The sequence below is a fragment of the Aethalodelphis obliquidens genome, unplaced genomic scaffold, assembly GCF_003676395.1.
Source record: "Aethalodelphis obliquidens isolate GAN/ISIS:26980383/991018 unplaced genomic scaffold, ASM367639v1 scaffold10, whole genome shotgun sequence".
NCBI classification, from domain to species: domain Eukaryota; kingdom Metazoa; phylum Chordata; class Mammalia; order Artiodactyla; family Delphinidae; genus Aethalodelphis; species Aethalodelphis obliquidens.
Genome location: NW_020837954.1, coordinates 1,995,377 through 2,012,148, shown reverse-complemented (window position 1 = coordinate 2,012,148; position 16,772 = coordinate 1,995,377). Strand labels below are relative to the sequence as shown.

The window sequence follows — 16,772 nt, the reverse complement described above, 5'->3', positions numbered from 1 at the left end:
TAATATTGGAATGGCTGAGTAATGACAGAATATTAAAGAAGAATATATCTTTTTTATCCATTCATCTGTTGATGGACACTTGGGTTGCTGGCATATCTTGGCAATTGTAAATAATGCTTCTGTGAACATTGCGGTGCATGTATCTTTTCAAATTAGCGTTTTCATTTTTTTCAGATATTCCAGGAGTGAAATTGCTAGATCATATGCTAACTCTATTTTTAGTTTTTTGAGGAACCTCCATACCGTTCTCCATAGTGGCTGCACCAGTTTACATTCCTACCAACAGTGCAAGAGGGTTCCCTTTTCTCCACACCCTCTCCAGCATTTGTTATTTGTAGACTTTTTGATGATGGCCATTCTGGTGTGAGGTGATATCCCATTGTGGTGTTGATTTGCATTTCTCTAATAATTAGCGATGTTGAGCATCCTTTCATGTGCCTCTTGGCCATCTATATGTCTTCTTTAGAAAAGATGTCTATTCAGGTCTTCTGCCTATTTTTTAATCCAGCTGTTTGTTTCTCTGATATTGCATTGTATGACCTCTTTATATATTTTGGATATTAACCCCTTATCAGTCAAATATTTTCTCCCATTCAGTAGGGTGTCTTTTTGTTTTGTCGATGATTTCCTTTGCTGTGCAAAAGCTTTTAAGTTTAATTAGGTCCCGCTTGTTTATTTTTGCTTTTATTTCTTTTGTCTTAGGAGACAGATCAAAAAAAATATTGCTATGATTTACTTCAGAGTGTTCTGCCTATGTTCTCTTCTAGGAGTTTTATGGTTTCAGGTCTTATATTTAGGTCTTTAATCCATTTGGAGTTTATTTTTGCATATAGTGTGAGGAAATGTTCTAATCTAATTCTTTATATGTAGCTGTCCAGTTTTCCCAACACCACTTATTGAAGAGACTGTCTTTTCTCCCTTGTATATCCTTGTCTCCTGACATCTTAATAAAATTGAGTCTTTTTTTTTTTTTTTTTGCGGTACACGGGCCTCTCACTGTTGTGGCCTCTCCCGTTGCGGAGCACAGGCTCCGGACGCACAGGCTCAGAGGCCATGGCTCACGGGTCCAGCTGCTCCGCGGCATGTGGGATCTTCCTGGACCGGGGGACGAACCCGCGTCCCCTGCATCAGCAGGCGGACTCTCAACCACTGCGCCACCAGGGAAGCCCTAAAATTGAGTCTTTTAACCCATGACCACAGTATGTCTCTCCCTTTGAATCTGTAGATGAATTTGGGGATTTTGCCATACTTAACAACATTAAGTTTTCTAATCCTTGAATACAAGATGTTTTTATGTTAAGTCTTCTTTAATTTCTTTCAGTAATGTCTTGTGATTTTGACTATACAAGCCTTGTACTCTTTTGGTTAAATATATTCCTAAGTATTTTATTCTTTTAGTTGTTGCTGTTTTCTTTGTTAGCTTATTAGCTACTGTGTTAGTCAGGATTCTCCAAAGAAACAGAACCGATAGGATGTGTATATATTAATATTATATATAATATTTATAGTGTGCGTGTTTATATTTATATATGGAATTTACTCACGCGATTGTGGAGGCTGTGAAGTCCAAAATCTGCAGGGTGGGCTGGCAGGCTGGAGACCCAGGCAAGAACTAATGTTGTAGTTCAGCTCTGAAAACCACAATTCCTTCTTGCCCTGGAGAAGTCAGTCTGCTGTTCTATTCTGCCCTTCAGCTGATTGAATGAGGCCCACCCACATTATGGAGTGCAATCAGAGTCTACCAATTTAAATGTCAATCCCAAGACACCCTCACAGAAACATCAAAAAGAATGTTTGACCAAATACTGGGGTGCCATGGCCTAACCACAGCCAAACTGACACATAAAACTTAACCATCTCTGATTAGTTTGACTCTCTGTTTTGTTATGTCAGTTATTGCTTTAGAGTTTATGGCATACGCCTTTAACTTAACATGCTTTACCTGCGAGTGATAGTATACTAGTTCATATATAGTATAAGAACCTCCCAGTACTTCACATCCCCTTTTTCCTGTCCTGAGTTTTATGCTATTTATGCTCTGGGAACTAAGATTCCACAAGCCTTGTGGCGCTGCCAAAAAAACCCAACAAAACCCCAAAATCTAGTCCCTTCCAATTTTAATCTTCTTACCCCTGTCAATAATTTTACTTTAACTATAAAAATACGTAGATTTTTATTTTGAAAGGGTATTCTACTTTTCAAGCCAATGACAGGCTCAGGTACATCACAGGTAGTCTTGGACTGTTAAATCTTTACCTTGAAATCAGGAAGCTTAATCCCCAGAAGGCTTGAGTTCCCATCTCAAGATGGGTGCTCCTTGGGCTTCCCTGGTGGCGTAGTGGTTGAGAATCTACCTGCCAATGCAGGGGACACGGGTTCGAGCCCTGGTCTGGGAAGATCCCACATGCCGCGGGGCAACTGGGCCCGTGAGCCACAGCTACTGAGCCTGCGCGCCTGGAGCCTGTGCTCCGCAACAAGAGAGGCCACGGCAGTGAGAGGCCCGCGCACCGCGATGAAGAGTGGCCCCCGCTCACCGCAACTAGAGAAAGCCCTCGCACAGAAACGAAGACCCAACACAGCCAGAAATAAAAATAAATTAAAAGAAGGCTCAACATTAAAAAAAAAGATGGGTGCTCCCCTCTCCAGACCATTACCACGATGCCCTCCCTATTATAAACTGATACCCGGTGCCAGTGCAGGTACACACACATAAATGAATGAGTGAATCAACAAAGGAAGAAGACAAAAGGAGGAAGAACACCAGAAACCATGAATAAGCCAACAACTTATATCAGGCTCAACTGGTCTGTTTCAGGATCAAGCCATGGTTGTAAGGCTTGATCTATTTTCTTACTAGAAAAGAGGGGTATCCTGGGAACTAAGGAGAGCAGAGAAAATGGTAAAAACCAGGAAATTATAGAACTATTAGGAGACTAGAAGGAGAAGAAGTTGTGGATTAAAGCCTTTTAAACAATCTTTTTTTCCTGCAAGCCTTATTCTAGCAGCATCTCTCTTAAAATTCTGTTTGTCTCAGCCTCCCTGAAAACATGATTTCATGAGATTCAGCAACCCAAGGTTTCCCACTGTGCTTGAGTTTTCAACTTCCTTAAACTTTTCCCTATATACCTGCGGAAAAAATCAATTTGCATGCATTCTGGGTAAAGGGTAAACATACAATGACTTAAAAAACCTGGTTAATGTTAGTTATTGAAACTTCATATTTTATATGGAAAGCGTATAATATGTCTGGTTTATGTAGTGTAACTGTGAAACAAACAAACAAACAGGCCCAAGCCAGGGAAGTAAATGCTTTGATTTGTGAGAACAGTGATGGTTTCTGAAAGAGATTAAATCCAATACCAAATCCCGTAATATACAATGAAGAAAACAGAAGGGGTTAACTGCAGTCATAAAGCCTCATTCTGTTCTTACTTCCTCAATTCTGGAAACAGATATAAACATCATTTTTGATCTATTCTTAGGAGAGATTTACAAACAGAGCATCTAAAGACAAAGGCATCAAAGCAGCAGCTACCTGACTGAAGAATGAATTACATTACAAGCAGCTCAAAGGCTGGGAATAAAACTTGAAAAAGCGACTCCTTGAACGTGACACTTTCCTTTCACGTTATCTATTATATACCGAAAAGTACAGGCCAAGCAGCAGTTCTCTTCAGGGAAATGCCATACTTGGTAGAAATTCAATACCTATTTTACCAGTGGGAGCTGCTAAAAAGCATTCTTAGAGCTCAAACGCCCCTTACAGTGAGAAAAGATGGAATCATTTTTGCAGCCTCTACTTCCCCATCTCTCGGCAGCTGTGAAGAGGGGCCCTTACTCCTCACTGTGTGAGGGAACAGCCTGGTTCCCAACTCCCTGACATGACCCCACCGCTGAGCAGAATCTTTTAATAGGAATATTTATTCTAAAAGAACCATGGGAGGATGTTACGTGGATATGCTATTATTGTCACACATTTTGCTTTTCCATATGTTATAAAATCATACACCATTGTCATCTGTAAGCAAGACTAGAGCATTGTTCAGTCTAGGGCTAATTATTCCTCACTCATAGGGCAAGACCCCTCTGTGTATCCTCAGTGCCCCCTGAATCTTGAGGTTTTCCAGTCAGGCTGGTGGGGATAGGCACTATGCCCAGCCCTTCTGGAGCCTGGAGTACTGTTTCCTCTGTTCATTTTGAGTGGTTCGTTCTCTGGCCTCAGGTAGTTTCCTCACACACCTGTGGTGAGAAGTACTTAGCTAAATACTTAAGGCCAAATCTCTGCAGGTCTCCAGAGTTCTCTGTGCGTGTAGTTCTCTTTCTTCATGCCTCTGTCCTGAGAATTTTAATGACCTTGATCTCCCTGCGCTCTCGGCCCTGTCTCCTCAGTGTAGGGAGTCTGACCGTCTCTGCCTGGGTTCCTCCTCCTTGCACTACAGCCTGCAAAACTCTCAAACCCGGAAACGAGGGCAGTTGTAGGGCTGGCCTCATTCATTTCCTGTGTCTCAGGGATCACACTATCATTCCCTGTTTCATATACTTTGTCCACTTGGGTTGCTTCAGGCAGAAGGGTGGATGTAGCCCTCACTTCTGTTGTGTAGACACAGGGTTAGAATTGCGGGGTCTTAAGAGTATGTGCGTGTTTAGCTCTAGTAGGTATCACCTAGAGTTTACCAAAATAAATCCAGCTAATTTTAATTGCAGATAATTTTCACTAATATAATTGACATTCGTTTTACCTAGAACATGTTGCTAGATCTTAGTCCCCCACTTAACATAGTAAAGAGTGAAGGTGACAAGTTCTCAGTGGCACCGTTCACTTTCTTTAGAACTTCAGTGATGTACACCCTCACGTTAAATATATTATTGTACGTATTGAGTAAGTGGTGGTGGCAAGGAGGAGGGAAAGCAGAGAGAGCAGATAAATCTGTCTTTGCTTGACTGTTAGTTGTCATTATATTTGATAGCATATGTTTGCTAAGTCATAGCAGCTTTGATTTTTCCAGAAACCTAGTGATATTATATGTTGCTATTATAGGTACCTAGTCCATTAGCAAATCCTCTGTTGCTCTGTCTTTACAATCTCACTGCAGGGGAGCGGGGGGTACTCTTCTCACATAGGAGGTGTGTACCTGCACTGGCACCGGGTATCAGTTTATAATAGGGAGGGCATCGTGGTACTGGTCTGGAGAGGGGAGCACCCATCTTTTTTTTTTTTTTTTTTTAATGTTGAGCCTTCTTTTAATTTATTTTTATTTCTGGCTGTGTTGGGTCTTCGTTTCTGTGCGAGGGCTTTCTCTAGTTGCGGTGAGCGGGGGCCACTCTTCATCGCGGTGCGCGGGCCTCTCACTGCCGTGGCCTCTCTTGTTGCGGAGCACAGGCTCCAGACGCGCAGGCTCAGTAGCTGTGGCTCACGGGCCCAGCTGCCCCGCGGCATGTGGGATCTTCCCAGACCAGGGCTCGAACCCGTGTCCCCTGCATTGGCAGGTAGATTCTCAACCACTACGCCACCAGGGAAGCCCAAGGAGCACCCATCTTGAGATGGGAACTCAAGCCTTCTGGGGATTAAGCTTCCTGATTTCAAGGTAAAGGTTTAACAGGCCAAGACTACCTGTGATGTACCTGAGCCTGTCATTGGCTTGAAAAGTAGAATACCCTTTCAAAATAAAAATCTACGTATTTTTATAGTTAAAGTAAAATTATTGACAGGGGTAAGAAGATTCAAATCGGAAGGGACTAGATTTGGGGGTTTTGTTGGGTTTTTCTGGCAGCGCCACAAGGCTTGCGGAATCTTAGTTCCCAGAGCAGGGATTGAACCTGGGCCCCAGCAGTGAAAGCACAAGAGCCCTAACCACTGGACCACCCGGGAATTCTCAAGACTAGATTTTTTTTTTTTTTTTTTTTTTTTTGCGGTACGCGGGCCTCTCACTGTTGTGGCCTCTCCCATTGCGGAGCACAGGCTCCGGACGCGCAGGCTCAGCGGCCATGGCCCACGGGCCCAGCCGCTCCGCGGCATGTGGGATCTTCCCGGACCGGGGCACGAACCCGCGTCCCCCGCACCGGCAGACAGACTCTCAACCACTGCGCCACCAGGGAAGACCCCCAAGACTAGATTTTTAACTTGGAGCTCATGTTGGCATGAGACATTGAAGTTGTACATTCCAGAAGTAATGCTGTCTCCTTTTGGTAATTTGGAAACATTAAAACCAGCTAGTACTTCCTGCAGAGTTAGTTTAGGGGGCTTGCTTGCTCTACAGACGTGTAGCTGTCAGCTACTTTGGGTATGATGCTGTACTTTCATATTAAAAGAATCCTTCCTGAAGAATGCCTGATGAAAGATGTTTCGTATTCTTCTCCTTCTACTGAAGGGCTCCTCCAAACTTATTTAGAAAAAAGAGGTTTCCCATACAAATTTCTTTTGGTGTCCTTTTGGAGAAATTTCCTCGACTTTGAATCTCATCCTCCTCCCCATCCAATTTGGAGATGAGAATGTGATGTAGGTACAGCCCTAGGACCTAGTGATACCAAATAAGGAATCGTTTGTGTGGAAAACTCCTTTCTCGGTGATTATCCCTCCTGTAGACCATAGAAGTCTGCCTTTAAAAAACAAACCTCACAGCCCTGTGCAGGACTCTCCCCTTCCCTCCCCTTTAGAGTTAGTGGAGCGGGGACTGTAGAAGGGCATCCTGTATTCTTCCTCACTGGCTTGGTGGTCATGACTGAAATGCCACCGTTTTTGTTGTTGCAGCTGTTGTTTATTTGGATTAAATTTTTCTTCCTAAACACATGCAGATTGAAGAATACCCTTTCAAACCCATTTGGGGTCCTGTGAGGAATCTGACCAGAGAGCCCCCAGGACCTAAGATGGAAGGAGAGGAATAGGGCCCCAAAGACAAGCTTGGCCATTTCATGAATTGGTCTAGTTCGGGAGCCTGTGGAATCTAAACAACTGTGTCCCTAAATTATGACACACTTTGAGAAATCATGTGAGAAGCAAATGATCAGCCCTGTGGGGAGAGCGCCAGGCTCCATTCCCCACTCACCGTAGCAGTGATGACGGGTCCCTGTTCTGAAAGTATGTGAGGTAACAGTCTAGATACTTTTGCTTCTAAGCTTTGTAAACATTCAGCCATCTCACTGCATAAAATTGCTGATGCAGCCTCAGACTTGAAATTTATTTCTCCATAGATACTGTGAAATCCACCTGGAATTAGCATACATTAGGGTTTGGGAAGAGCATTAAGAAAAACAGTTCCAAGTAATCATTTCTCACCTTGTCCTCTTAGCCCGTCTCTGTACCACATCAGCACCCAGCACCCATGCTCAATCTTGCTTTTACTTCCTGAATCACATCTCAGAGGATTTCTTTTTTTTTTTTTCTCCTTTATGTCTGTCACCTCCGACACAGCCAGAGAGCAGCCCTGATGAGATTCTATGTGGACATCACTTTTTTTCCTTGCTCCAAATTGTTTATTTCTCATCAACAGTCTTATTGAAATCAAAACGTCTGGCCGTTAGACTCCAGCAGAGCAGAGGGCTAAGTCACACCACAAGATGCTGACTTTCACTCAACTACGAGATCAGGAGAGGGCTAAGCATGATGACAGACATTTTTAGGTATCTTAGGTACATAGGTATGGTAAATTCTACGTTTTAGCTGCCTAGCCTTGACCTCAAATTATATTGTAGATACTACAATTTGTTCTTCACCTTTTTTTTTTAATAAGAAATGACCACATAAAGTTATAAGATGATTCAATTTGACTTTAATGTGTAAAGAAATGTTTGTGTTAGTGAAAATATAATATCTATGAAAAATGAGATGGTAGAGGTTGTGAGTCATCATTTTCTTTAAATGCTGATTATTTGTTTTCTTTAAAATAATGTCTTAGGACTGAGACTAGATGTTTTGTATTTGGGCAAAATTGATTTTCCTGTTTGGGATGATTGAGGAATGATACTCTGAATGAGATTGTAGAGGAAAGAGTGACTTTAAAAAAAAAGCAGTCTCCCAACCTTTGGACCTTGAAATGGAGGATCAGCCTCTTAATCCCTGGCAGAGTGTGTGTTTTTCTGCCATTTAGCATCACATGCAAGTAACCTGCATTTCTGTCTTTCCTTTCTGATAACAGCCTTTGTCCCCTCTTCCACCAATTCCTAACTTGATACAAGACCAGGTTTGATCGACTAGATGGTACTGTACTATTGGCTGGCTTCTCTGGTTTTGATTAAATAGAATTTTCTCACTGGGCAAAAGCAAGGCTGGTGATCTCCACTCTTTGACTATGGCTAAGTGTCTTATTTCTGTACAGTGTTTCATGGCTGGACCATTTTTTATTTTTATTGTTTGCGGTACGCGGGCCTCTCACCGTTGTGGCCTCTCCCGTTGCGGAGCACAGGCTCCGGACGCGCAGGCTCAGCGGCCATGGCTCACGGGCCCAGCCGCTCCGCGGCATGTGGGATCTTCCCGGACCAGGGCACGAACCCGTGTCCCCTGCATCAGCAGGCGGACTCCCAACCACTGTGCCACCACGAAAGCCCCTGGACCATTTTTTAAAAGAACTCTTTACACCATTAGTTCATGAGAAAGAGATGTTACACCACTAGAGTAATGATGGTAATGATATTCTAGACATAAGAGTTCCTAACACTGCTTCTTAACTACAGCTGAGATGTAGATAAGTCTACATGAAGGCTGAAAGAAGGCATGCAGCCATGAAAACCACATTCTTTTTGTCACAACTGGTAGCAGAAGGACCTGGATTCGGTTTGCCCCATGCTTCTGTCTTCCTCTGATGCCACCATAGAAAGCAGTGGGTTCCAGGAGTGAGTGAAAAGAAGCATTAGGCTTGGATAACCCCAAAACTTGACTTAGCGAAGCATGTCACCTCCAGCTTTGTTCTTCTTTCTCAAGATTTCTTTGGCAAGGAGTTTTTAAAAGATGGTTCAGTCTTATGTATTTCAGTTTGAATAGCCAAGCTGGTCAGAAAGCCGGTTTGGGGAAAATCACAGACGTCCAGGTGAGGGCTAATGTTATAACTCCTGGAATGTGGCTGCTTCATGAAACCTCCCTGACTTTCCCCAACTCTACCTTGGTCCTTAAAGCACCCCCACCTCCACACCTCAGATGACTCCTATGTCATTTGTCCTGTTATGCTTTAATACTCTGTTGCATCATTCTCATCTCCTCCCCACCAAAGTTCTTGATTCAGAACCACTTTTTACTCAATATTTGAATTGCCATAAAACTTCCTTCTGTATCTTCCATCTAATAAATATGCCATAAATATTTGTTAAATGACTAAATACATAATTCAGTGGCTCTCAACAGTCAAAGTGCCTCAGAGTCAACTGGAGAGATTTAAAATATGGATGCCAGGGCCACACCCCCAGGGATTCTGATTGACAGTGTTTGGTGTTTTTGTTGTAAAACTCCCAGGTGATTTCGATGTGCGGGTCTGAGTGGAAAACCAGGGGATCAGGCTGATTCTGGGTGGTCTGCAGTATTACCTGGGAATATCATATCCCCTTTGAATGCCTATATATTTACCTTTTCCTCATGAATGATCAAGGCATGACAGAAATGCCCTGATTATCTCGCCTTTAAAGTTATTCAAAATAATGAATATGGAGTCTACCATATGGGGGTAGTTGGACATACAGCACTGTGCTGTTACTGATTCAGATCATTTGGTTGCATTTTTCCAGCGTGTGCTATCAATTAGCTTTCCTTGGGAAGGAGAAGGTGAATTGCTGTTTTTCACTAGACATCTGGAATTTGACTGACTGACTTATTTTTAACAGCTCTGGATCCTAAAAACACCAAAAGAGGAAGGGGTTAAAACATGCCTCCTTCTAGCACAGAACTCAACGTCTGGCAGTGGTGTGATTGTACAACTGTTTTGACCTCAGCAGGGGAAAGTCTTTATTTAATTCTATGTAATGTGTATATAATAATATCATTTTAAGGCACCTGCTTCAAAATAGAAACTGGGATGTTGGAGATAATAAAAATAAACAAAAATTAAAACCAAACCGGGCTCAGTGCCCAGGAAAACTATCAGATTCCAAGAACTGGGCAAGCAATAACGTAATAGAGGGAAAAAAGTCAGGAATGGATGAGGTTGTAACTGCCTCCGTTAAAAATGACCACTGTGCAGTGCGATTGCTGTTGAACAATTCCGCGGGGCATTTGTTGGGTGGGTGGAGTTCCTGCCCTTCTCATTTCAGTGACAAACTTCCAGTGGAACTTGCCTTCCTAAAAGTGTCAGTCTGAAACATGCCAATAATTACGGCAATCTTGCTTTATGTTTGAACTTTTATAATGCTATAAACTAGTTGGAAATAAATGGACCAGAAATAAAAATATGAGTTAACTGCAGTCAGAAGGAAAGCCTTCATGTTTCCCAGGATGCCTAAATGTCGTGTGATTTACATAAACAAAGGAGGAAATCCTCTTTGTGTGTTTAGGGGTGTGTGTCTAATACAGGAACCCATGTTTTCCTGTTATTGAAAAGCATTCTTTAATCGTTTAAGCACATTTTAGGACCCACATATATTCCAGGTGTGTTGTTTCCCTTGACATTAAAACAGCAGAGCAGGGCCTGACTATCAGAGAAACCTATTAGAGCTTCCCTTTGTGTCCTATAGACACATAAAATAAATGAATTAAGTGGACAGACAGCCCTGGCAGACTGGTAATATTGTGTGAATTTAGTGAAGGGAATGGTTGTTCCTAATGGGACTTAAGCAGACTTATACATGGAGCTGTAGGCTAGACAGGCCATTTGTGAATGGAAGACTATAACATTTCCTTGATCGTGGGTGTTAAGGGGATGATGACTTTTTAACCGTGAAAGTAAACGTAATTGGTGTGAAATGTTCATAAGCTTCTAGCCAAATATAACTGAATAATGGGCAGTAAACCTAAGCATTATTTGACATTTTTAAAAAAATGTTTGCCAAATTCTGGTTAGGAACAAAGGGAGAAGATTGTACTGAGATCCTAAAAACAGCCCAGTCCTGTACCATAGGGTTCTTACCCACCCTAAAGGCAGGGTGCCCACATTTCTTTCCCCTCTTGGTCACTGCTTTCATGACCCCAGACACTGAAGCTGTGATAAAACTCTGGTATGTGTGAAGGAGAGCCTTCTTACCACCAATCATGACTGGAATAGGTGTTTTCTGTCCTTCATCCCGCAAGGATTCTTTTTGCCATCTGTTGAGCATTTGCATGGTTATTTGCAAGTGTGGGATCTGTGGGCTTATTTGAAACTAAGAAAGAATGTAGCACTGATGCACAGTCTTACTAGGATTGCATTCATTACAAGGAATGCTTTCCAGTTTTCCTGGCTCCTTTAAGAGCATCGTTTCTATTTAAACTTACAATTCTTATAGGCAGAGCTCAGGAGGAGCTTTTAGGAAAACCCTTCTAAAATACTTAATTACCTCCCCTCCCTTGAGGCTCTAATCCTGAAGTAAGCAGACAGAGAAATATTCAGAGTGACTCTCTCCTGGTGGCTGCTACTTGACCTCTGTCCAAGAGGTGACAAGGTCCATCCTCAGCATGGAAGGGAGAACTGACTAAGGCCAGGAGGAGGAACTGTCCTGGCCCTACAGTTGTGGTGACCTCAGGAATTCATATGTGGAGAGGGGCAGGGGTTATAATCAGATGCAAACTGGATACAAACTGACTATATTTTAAAGCCAAATAGTTGGGGGGTTTTTTTGAGTGAAGTATTACTTCTTATCTTCTCACTAAAGCCTGGAATATTTACACTGGACTATAACATTAGAAATATGCATTGCAGCTCCCTAGGGGAACCGGTAACCTGCACTTCCTTTAAAATGCAGCCTTTCCTAACTACCCCTACCTGATGCCTGTCAGCCCCATACGCTGCTTTCCCTGCTAGACATCATTGTGCATTTGTAGCCTCCATTAGAGGAGCTTGGTGTTAATTATTCCTGTCGTGTTCAATGTGAGTGGATGACGGCATAAATGAAGCTGCCCTTACAATTAAAATTCTATTGTAACTGCTTGAGGGTGCACGTTATAGTTTCTATTTCTTTTGAGTTCATCTCTTACTAAAGGTACACCTATTCATTCATTTTCATTTTCTTTCTTTCTCTGCTTCTCTTTCTTTCTCTCTGTACTTATCTCTCCCTCCCCCTCCCTCCTTCCCTCCCTCCCCCCTCTTCCTCCCCTCTGTACTCATACACATACACATGTATATACACACATATGTATATTTCTCTCTCTCTATACACACACCAGATATATCAGTTTTTCTCTCTCTCTCTCATTGCACATATGTATGTAGGTATAAGATAGACACACCACTGAATGAGGACCCAGACCACCCTGCACACCCACTAATCCGACTGGTCTTTTCTTGGCAGTGACAAACAAGAAACCCACACAGGCATCCATCACGAAGGTCAAACAGTTTGAAGGCTCCACGTCGTTCGTGCGGAGATCACAGTGGATGCTTGAGCAGCTTCGCCAGGTTAATGGCATCGATCCTAATCGGGTGAGTGAACTGTCCAGTGCTGAGCGAAGGTGTTCTTTCCACACAATGACTCTCTCATTGACCTTGGCAGGGTGATGGTTGTCTGAGTCATTTTTAACAAGACTATTGCTCTATTTCAGTTATGTGGCTAAGACTTTTCGATTCCTGTGCCCTTCTTACGGGAAATTATAAACCTTTTCATCATGTTTGACGGAGGTGCCTAAGGGGATGAATATTGAAGACGTGCTACTCCAGTAATATGTTTATCGGCCAAGTGCAAAGAGCAGATTCAGATAATCACGTCTGTGATTATCAATATGACAAACCATGTTCATCGAAGCTCCATTTATCTCCTAATGCCACCAGTGATGAGGTTTATTTACCAAAAATCAAATAAATGAACTGCACCGTAAAAATGATGTATTAGGATTCCATTGGATTTAATAAGAGAAACATTCCGTGGTAGAGTTATGTATTCCAAGTGAATTCCCTTTGCTCACACACTCACCATAAAATACATCAATAATGAGGAAAAAGAGGGCTTCCCTGGTGGCGCAGTGGTTGAGAGTCCGCCTGCCGATGCAGGGGACACGGGTTCGTGCCCCGGTCCGGGAAGATCCCACATGCCGCGGAGCGGCTGGGCCCGTGAGCCATGGCTGCTGGGCCTGTGCGTCCGGAGCCTGTGCTCCGCAACGGGAGAGGCCACAACAGTGAGAGGCCACGTACCGCAAAAAAAAAAAAAAAAAAAAAAGAGAGGAAAAAGAAAATGTAAAATGTAACTATATACTATAATAGTAAGGGGTAATCTTTTCCTGCCAAAGGTTAGGGACAAGATTAATACTGTTCAGTGCCAAGAACCTAAAGGAATCCTTTTTCGAGTAATTGGGAAGGCAATGCATAGTCTGAATTCTGACACAAGTTGATATGCAGTTAAGCTAAAGGGACTTCTGTGCTCTTAACTTCCTGGGGACATCTAAAAATGCCATGAGATTTGAGGTCTGCTTGATAAAGAGAGAAAGGTATACTCTCTGTGCACCTAGGTGCTAGTTAAGTGAGTCTTGTGATTAGGACAAAAGTCTTTGAAAGGTGTTTTAGCCTTTATGAGTCTCTTAACGTGGTGAACTGGAAGCAGCAGTTTTTATAGCTTGAGATCAGTCGTTATTTCACTGTCTTTTCCAGGATTCTGCGGAGTTTGATTTGTTGTTTGAAAATGCTTTTGACCAGTGGGTAGCCAGCACGGCCTCAGAAAAATGCACCTTCTTCCAGATCCTCCACCACACCTGCCAGCGCTACCTCACGGACAGGAAGCCAGAGTTTATTAACTGCCAGTCCAAAATCATGGGAGGTGAGTGGGCGTTTGTGTGACTTTACTCATTCTGTTTCCTTAGATGCACTTTTACATACAGTTAGGTGTTCAGCCGCGTAATTAAAGACCAGAAAAAAAGAATCCAGACGCTCAGAGCTGGACCGCGTGAGGACCACTCTGGGAGTTCATCGCATGCTAATCTAGACACAGTGGTATGTTTTCACTCTTATCCAAAAGCTGATCTTTTAAAAGGAATTAACTCCTTAGCTAAGATTCTTTGTACGATGAGAACAAACCTGTCCCTTTATTAGAAAAACCTTTCCGTTTGGTTTCTTCCCTACCATTTCATCGCAGAACACTCTCCTGGGTTGCTTTTTCCTGGTATTTCTCAAGATATTTTACAAATACTGATATGACCGTTCCTACAGATACAGTCCCTTTCTTTCAAATTGCACCTAGTCTCACATTTATTCCTTGAATGGCAGACAGCTGAAGTAGGATGAGTGCTGTGAGCCAGCCTTAAGGAACGAGTACCAGCATTGGCAAGTTAATGAGAAACACTTAGAGGGTGCTTAGCACATTTCTTTTAGGTGGCGTTTCTTTTTAGAGACTTGAAACTGTGCTAAAAATATAAAGCCTTGCCAGTCACTATGGGAGTTGAGGAAGAGTGTGTATATTATTGGTCTTTTCACTGACCTGTTCTCCTGGTTTTGAGAGCATCTTTTTAAAAATGTACCAACTTTGTCTTAATCAAATGTAAATGAAGGTCACAATAGAGACAGTACATCTTCCCCTTGGGCTGTATCTATCTTTCATATGAACATGAGGCAGAATCCATCGTTCTGTCCCAACAGCTGCTACGCACACTCTCATTTTGCCATTAGTCTGCTAGATATTGTGGGAGAAAATGCTGTCAATACTTCATTATTTGCCACTGAAGTGTTAGTGTGCCTCTTAAATAGGAAGTTGCTCACATCGTATGAACCTTGAAAGGTCTCTCTTAGATGCTGATAAAGACTCTTGTGTTATCACTTCTCTGTTTAGTCCTAGAGAAATACGAGGTGATGAGTGCATATTTTCTTCAAAGTGACTACATCCTATGGTACAAAAGTGAAAAAAATATTATACATAGATGTTGAAAGGAAAGGAAATATCAAACACTAACCTCTTACTGTTTGGAAAACATAATGAGACTCTATCATGTCTGTGCCACCAGTGTTGTTCAAATGAATCCTGCTTTGAAAACCCAGCCTTAACAGACTTGGCCAAAGGTTCAAGCACCCAGGCTGAGGACCACAGATGGTCACATTTTCAGGGAATGGAAAATTGACCAGGCAACCCCAGCTTTCCCTCATTCTTCCTTAGGATCTTCTCTAGTATCCTAGAATCACATTTGTTTCTTGATCTTAAGTTCCTGCTATGAAACATTTCCCCCGTCAGTATCAGTACGGTCAGTAACTTGCCCGGCTGGCCCCTAAGCAGAGTCTCCTCTAAAAAACAGTGTGACGTGTGGATTTGAAATTTCTGTTGCTCTTGGAGACAGACTTTCTCTCGAGCACTCCACTTCTCCAGGTTCCATCCTGGGCGCAGAGGGCATCAGAAGCAGAGGCGGTTCCATGGGGATGACTGCATTTCCTCAGAGTGGAAATATGAGGCGGAAGCAAGGGGGCACAGACTCACTCCTCCGTCCCCGTGAGGGAAACAAGCCGCCCCCTTCCTGCAGAGGTTAGGGAGAGCTCTGGGAACTCTCCCATAAGGGACGGCGCTAGGTAGCCCTCTTCTCTGTTGTCTCTGAAGCTCTCATTTCTTCTCTCAGAACAGGCCCTTGCATTCCTTCATTCACTCTTAGCTCATCATCCAACCACACAACATGTAAGTACTAAGTACCTACTATGAGCTAGTCACTTTGTTACGTCCTCGATGTGGAGAATCATTCTATGTTTGGTCCCTTAATAGACCCTAATTGCCACTACCCAAACCCCAGACTGGCAGGCCCCTAACAGCCTTTCCATATGCATTACCCTCTCGAATATCCTCAGACCTTTCCACACATTCCCACCCAGCTGCTTCTGTCATTGGCCCAGTCTTTCAATGTCTTCCACTGCCCTATGAACCCCAAATTATGCTGAGTTGAGACAAGAATCTATATATCCATAGTTAAACTGTTGGTATGTATAGTGCGTAAAACTAAAGATTGATCTCCTGTAGTAAGGAAAAGAATAAGTTAATGAGACCAAGTGCCAGAATTGGCTCTGCCCTCTGTGACCTTAGATGTGTCTCTCATCTTCCTCAGACCTCAGTCTTCCCTGGTGTAACATATGGGGGTTAGACTAGATGATATCTACAATCTGTTGGGTCGTTTGAGCATCTGTAATTCATAAGTGATAGCTTTATTGCGTAGGCTAGTCACTTCTTAATTTAAGAATCAGAAGATTTAGTGCTGTTAAATACTGCCCAGTTCTAGATTCCCAGGGAGGGCAAAAAAGTTTGAATTAGACACATGGTAATTTGCTGGCAGAACATACATCCTTAGTGAGGACAGCCTGTCTTATCTAAACAGTCGCCTATCCTTGAAAACAGTTGTACCAACACACCCTAGTGAATTAGCATGCTGATTAGTCTTCCTTTCTGCCAGTTATCACAATTCAGAGACTTAAAAAAATTGTGCAGTTTTCAGGTCACTACATTCTGACCCCTTTAACTTTTAGGGTACCTACCCCATCTTCAGCAAATGAGATCTGTTCCAAATTTCACAAAATCTTTTGGTTTGTCCTTACGGTATGGGCCGTAAGTGCTAGACACAAATTGTTTTCCATGCTGTGAAATGGGATAGGTTTTGTAATTTTAGAGAACTGATGCTGCTGGTGGTGTGCTGTCCTCCATCAGGTTCTGTACATACGTTATCTCATTTAGTTTTTACAGCAGCCTTTGGAAATACAATTTATTATCTCCATTTT

At 42.7% G+C, this 16,772-nt stretch overlaps 1 protein-coding gene across 4 annotated transcripts in view; it reads left to right on the top strand.

The window, feature by feature from the left end:
* The window catches only part of STXBP6 (syntaxin binding protein 6), a 246,731-nt gene that overhangs the window by 160,031 nt on the left and 69,928 nt on the right, over positions 1–16,772 (top strand). For all 4 annotated transcript variants that reach the window (XM_027110969.1, XM_027110968.1, XM_027110970.1 and 1 more), the window contains 2 exons: positions 12,400–12,530; positions 13,689–13,854. In XM_027110969.1, the coding sequence (XP_026966770.1) occupies positions 12,400–12,530; positions 13,689–13,854 (297 nt within the window). The remainder of the gene's footprint in view (positions 1–12,399; positions 12,531–13,688; positions 13,855–16,772) is intronic.